The 5,237-nt window shown below is 37.1% G+C and overlaps 1 protein-coding gene across 2 annotated transcripts; it reads right to left on the bottom strand.

Annotated features, from left to right (window-relative positions):
* Positions 1–468: 468 nt before the first annotated feature.
* On the bottom strand, positions 469–4,431 carry LOC132603734 (serine/threonine-protein phosphatase 7 long form homolog). 2 transcript variants are annotated; one of them, XM_060316918.1, is made up of 7 exons: positions 3,161–3,297; positions 2,688–3,075; positions 2,431–2,595; positions 1,910–2,347; positions 1,215–1,829; positions 1,059–1,127; positions 471–890 (listed from the first exon to the last, which is right to left on the bottom strand). In XM_060316918.1, the coding sequence occupies exons 2-7, from the start codon at positions 2,814–2,816 to the stop codon at positions 786–788; spliced, it is 1,521 nt and encodes a 506-aa protein (XP_060172901.1). In that variant the 5' UTR covers positions 2,817–3,075; positions 3,161–3,297; the 3' UTR covers positions 471–785. The 2 variants fall into 2 exon arrangements, with proteins under 2 accessions (XP_060172900.1, XP_060172901.1); XM_060316917.1 differs by having other exon boundaries at positions 469–890; positions 2,688–4,431.
* Positions 4,432–5,237: the final 806 nt, after the last annotated feature.

Raw genomic sequence — 5,237 nt, forward strand, 5'->3', positions numbered from 1 at the left:
TGAGGAAAAACTAATGATTCACGGATTTTATATAAAACTAATGATTCACGGATTTTACTATTCGATTTTACGCAAAACACGCTTGATTTGACGATTACATGGCAGATTAGATGATTTTATATTTTGTAAAACGTTAATGATTCACGGATTTTACTATTTAATTTTACGTGATTTGACGTAAAAATAATTTGTCGAATCAATTACCAATCAATAATATGTTCATATTTTGTAAAACGTTAATGATTCACGGATTTTACTATTTAATTTTACGCAAAACACGCTTCATTTGACGATTGCATGGACGACTGCATGTATTGTGCGATTTTATAGGAAAAAATATCGTTGCAAGCCAACGTTTTGCAATTCATAAATTGTAAAACGTTGGCCAGCCAACGTTTTACAATACATATTCTTGCAAAACGTTGGCCAGCCAACGTTTTGCAATAATATGAATTGCAAAACGTTGGTTAGCCAACGATTTGCAATTGGCCAACAAAATTACAGCCAACGTTTTCAATTCATATTTGGCCAACAAAATTACTCCAACGTTTTCCAGCCAACGTTTTGCAATAATATGAATTGCAAAACGTTGCCAACGATTTGCAATTCATATTTGGCCAACAAAATTACACTCCAACTTTTTTCAATTCCATTTTGTTGCAAACTTTACACACATTAAATATGCAGAAACGAGGTGAACCAGAATTGAATAAAAATAGACAGAAATTGGCAAATAAAAATAGTAATTTTTCCCAACTTGAAGTTACCCACTATATAATAAAAATTTAATTTTTACAGTGTCCCTTTTTCCCCCCCGTGCCACACCGAGTTTGACGACGTTCTCGTTTTGATCTACGTTGGTGATCGTCCTCTTGTATCACACCTGTATCCTGTAAATGCCATAAAAAACATTGATTGTCTACGTAAAATCGGACAGCATCTCCCCTGTAACAAGGAGTTCCTCCAATACCATATACCAACACAAACAACCAAAGCAACCAAGACAAAACACCACATAACAACCACAAGTCTCAAAAAAAATTGAATTAAAAGCTAACCTGTGGCTCTAAAGTCTGTACATCCGGCACAGGAATGTGTGAGGATCCAACATCAAATTCCATGGGAGACTATGCAAAATAAATAATATTTTTTACGATTAAAGTAGCCATTACTTTAAACAAGATACAAGCTATTTGAGTGGTTAGAATACTCACATCGGTAAAACTCAGTCTCCTCCCAATTGAAGAGCTCTGTCCAGTGAATGCAGGTAAAGGCCCCTCAGTCATCCCATAAGAGCTGCTTGTCTGACCACTAAACTGTTGGGCCATAACTGCCAGGCTAATAGGCCCAGACGATGCGAATGCCTGAAAAGGCCCCTCACTTCTGATTACTGCTGGTGATTGAACCTCGGGAGCTAACGTCGATGAGCTGGACATAAAATCTATTATTGGGTGATATGCATCATCATCTGTATGCATCGTTGAGCTGGGCATATCTTGATCAAAACGAACCTCTTCCTCATCAACCAACTGGTGATCCACGGGAGTTCGACCCCGTCTGTTACCTGATTGGCGTCCTCTACCACGCGCCGCAGGTCTTGGTACATTAGGACGTTGATGACGAGGCACTTGCATAGTAGGCGGCTCAACATACTCTGCCGGTGGTGTATAATATGGAGCGAAACTCAACATCGTCCCCAGAGAGGCAGCAACCATGGACTCTGTATTAATGTGGCTAAACATCTCTGCTATTTCCTTCACTTCATTAGACTTGGTTGGATCTTGGATAGTCTGCTGAGCCAACCTGTATGATTCTTGATGTCCTAAAGCCTAAAAACAAATCGATATTTGATAGTGGTCTAAGACACATATAAAGACATCAAACATCTAATGGAATGTAATGTACGTACCAGTGCCTCATGCCTGCCTGCCATGTGTTGGTATCCTCTATCCACTTTATGCGCAGGATTTCCTATGAAAGTGCGCGAGTGACGTCGATACCAACAAAAATACTCTGATAGTGACTGTGGATCTTGAGTTTCATACTCGGCCTGAATTAAACTATCTCGACGATTTCCCCACAAAAAGTCTGTTTCTGTAAAATATTCTTGATCCTCCACTTTTATAGCATACCGCTTGTCACGTTTGTAATGAAAAGGATCAATCTCTGCACATGGACCCGGAATATGTTGCTTCCTACCAAACTGTCTGAGAACGCGGTCTACCATGTGCCACTCTCGATAGATCCCACAAATAAGGGGAACTTTCGCCATCCAAATATCTCGGCCACGCAGACACCACTCAGGGAGTCTGTTGATGATGGCCTCTGAATAAGGCTGCCACACAAACTACGATAGAAAGAACATAAATTACACATAAGCATAACTATTCTATCAAAACGCCATTAACAACCATAATTATGATACAATACCTGGCCATCTATTAGGTTGTCCAATACATCCCTACATATGGGTAAAACATCGCGTGCCTCATTTTCGTGGGATTTACGATGAGTCCACCTTCGTGCAAGAGCCGTGTGTGGCGGAAGAGCCCTGCATGGTGGCTGCATCGGTATAATGCGCTCCCAAGCCCAAACCTATATTAAAAAATAAAAATAAATACATAAAAACCTTATAACTATCAAATAGGACAACCAAATAAAATTATATAATTTTAAAGGTCACGTACCTGCAATAAGGAAATGAATCCACACACATCCTTCGCTTTCCTCAACGAAGCACGGCATAAACAAGTATACAAATATGACAATGCAGCCGCTCCCCAAGCTTGTTCATTCATTGCTCTAAGGTCACGCATGTCAAGCAAATAATCTAAATTCAGTAAGTCACCGGACTTATCCGGAAATATCGTGCCGCCACAAAGCCATAGCAAGTACAACCTAACCCGCTGTTGCACATCAATTTCTGGGGTCTGATCTGTAATATCATCTAAGCCTCTAATATATTCAATTAATTTATGTACTTCTAACCTACTAACACCATTAAAACAATCCAGACCGGGTGCCCAACCAGTAAGCTCATGGATCAATTGTTGCCACCCACCAATATCGATATATCTAGCATTAAGATTATTCAAGGGATAACCATCAACAACCAAGCCAAACATGACCTCGATATCTTGTAATGTGATGGTCGCCTCACCTGTACGCAGATGAAAGGTGTGCGTCTCAGGACGCCATCTCTCTATAAGTGCAGTGATGACTGCCCAATCATATGATACACATCCTACCTCTATTACTCCCCTAAATCCACACAGGCCAAAGTAGTCAAGGATGCGAGGATGAAAAGGATGACGCCTCACATGCTTCCAAAATTCAGTATCCGCGCGGCGAGGAAACAGGCATCCAGTCGGTCCTCTCAAGGAACCATCCCACACAGCCTCTGAACGATGCTTCTCCTGGAGTGTTAACACATCGTACACTTCTGGTCCCGGATGTACGCATACCCGTGGAAACTCCATACCTTATACAAAAAAAAAATAGGAAATCCAGATCAAGTTATTTGGAGTAACTCACTATTAAAAAAATATATTGTATAACAATCCATAACAAAATATATTGTATAAAAATCCATAACAAAATATATTGAAGAAATTACAGGTTCTGCGGTCATAAATTACTATGGTAATGCATAAATACATCAAACAAAGCAACATTCACAAAAAGAGAGGAAAAAATTCGATTCTTTGACACATTTCACAATTCTTTTTTCCTGTACCGAAAATGTCATCATCGGTCTATTATTGGCAATATCCAGTTCCACAATGTTTCAACTTGTAAAATGTGGATTGATCCACGTTATACACTATATTTTGTATAACGTGGATCAGTCCACGTTTTACAAACATCCACAACACTAACAAAAATAACAGCAACATAACAATTCCTAACAAAATATATTATTTAGTTATTCAGATCTTTTATATAAGAATTCACAAAAATAACAGTAACATAACAACAAATTTCTTCAAAAGTGCTACTAAACAAATAGGACCTTTTATATAATAATGCTTCTAACAATCATATTTTAAGTTCAAATTAAAATAACACAAAATAACAGAAACGTATTAAATAACACAAATAAAAAATAACAATTAAGATATATAAGAAAAACAGATCTATATCTATTATAAATATACAATATTATATGAGTTAGAAAAAATACCTCAATTTAAATAGCAATAATAGATGAATACGCTGGAGATGCTACTTCAAAAATTAGATTGTTTTGCAGGGTTTAAAAAAAATAGAGGAGAAGGAAAAGTAGAAGAAAATAGAGCTTCTGTAATTAATGGAGGAGAATTGAAGATTTTAGCAAGGGAATGAAGAAGACAACGAAGGGAATGAAGAAGCGGCGGAAGATTTTAGGGGGATGGGAACGAAGGTAAATAAATTAGGGCAAAAGGATCAGTCCAAATATACAAAATAAATTGTATAACGTGGACTGATCCACGTTATACAAAATAAATTGTATAACGTGGATCAGTCCACGTTATACAATTAAAACTTGTATAACGTGGACTGATCCACGTTATACAATTTATTTTGTATAACGTGGATCAGTCCACGTTATACTTGTAATTTTTTTTATTTTTTTTTTCGTTTTCGTTTTCTGATAATTTAAAAAAAAAAATAAAAAAAATTGGGGTATATCGTGGATCAGCCCACGATATACCCGTTTTGGTATAATAAATTTTTAACGTTCCCTTTTGGTAAAAACCGTGTATTTTTATACCCTTTAGGCTCCGGACTCCATTTTTGACTGCATATGCATGATATAGTACCCTCAATTCGTCGTACTAACTCAGCATAACTTCTATAATTATTAATAAGATAGATTAAATAAAGATAAGTATTATATTTTATCAATTCAGATAATAGTAATGGGGAATAGTACCAATTAGTTGTACTAATCCTGCATAACATGTATAAATTAATAAAATAGATAAAATAAAGATAAGTATTAAATTTTGTCAATTCAGATAATTTAACGGAGATAAAATTAAAATTGGAGTGAAGGAAAACATCCTTTGAAGGACTAATCAGAAAATATCTCACATCAACTTTTGAAGGACCGGCTAGCCGCCCTCGTGACTCGAGGTATAGGGAGATGTCCAAAACCGGTAGCTTCCCCGGTAGCAGGAGGAGTATCCGAGAACATGTCATCAAAATTATCCGACCTTGAAGTTGGAGTTGATGAACCCGGAGCAGCCTCAGCA

Source organism: Lycium barbarum, chromosome 7 (genome assembly GCF_019175385.1).
Source record: "Lycium barbarum isolate Lr01 chromosome 7, ASM1917538v2, whole genome shotgun sequence".
Taxonomy (NCBI): Eukaryota; Viridiplantae; Streptophyta; class Magnoliopsida; order Solanales; family Solanaceae; genus Lycium; species Lycium barbarum.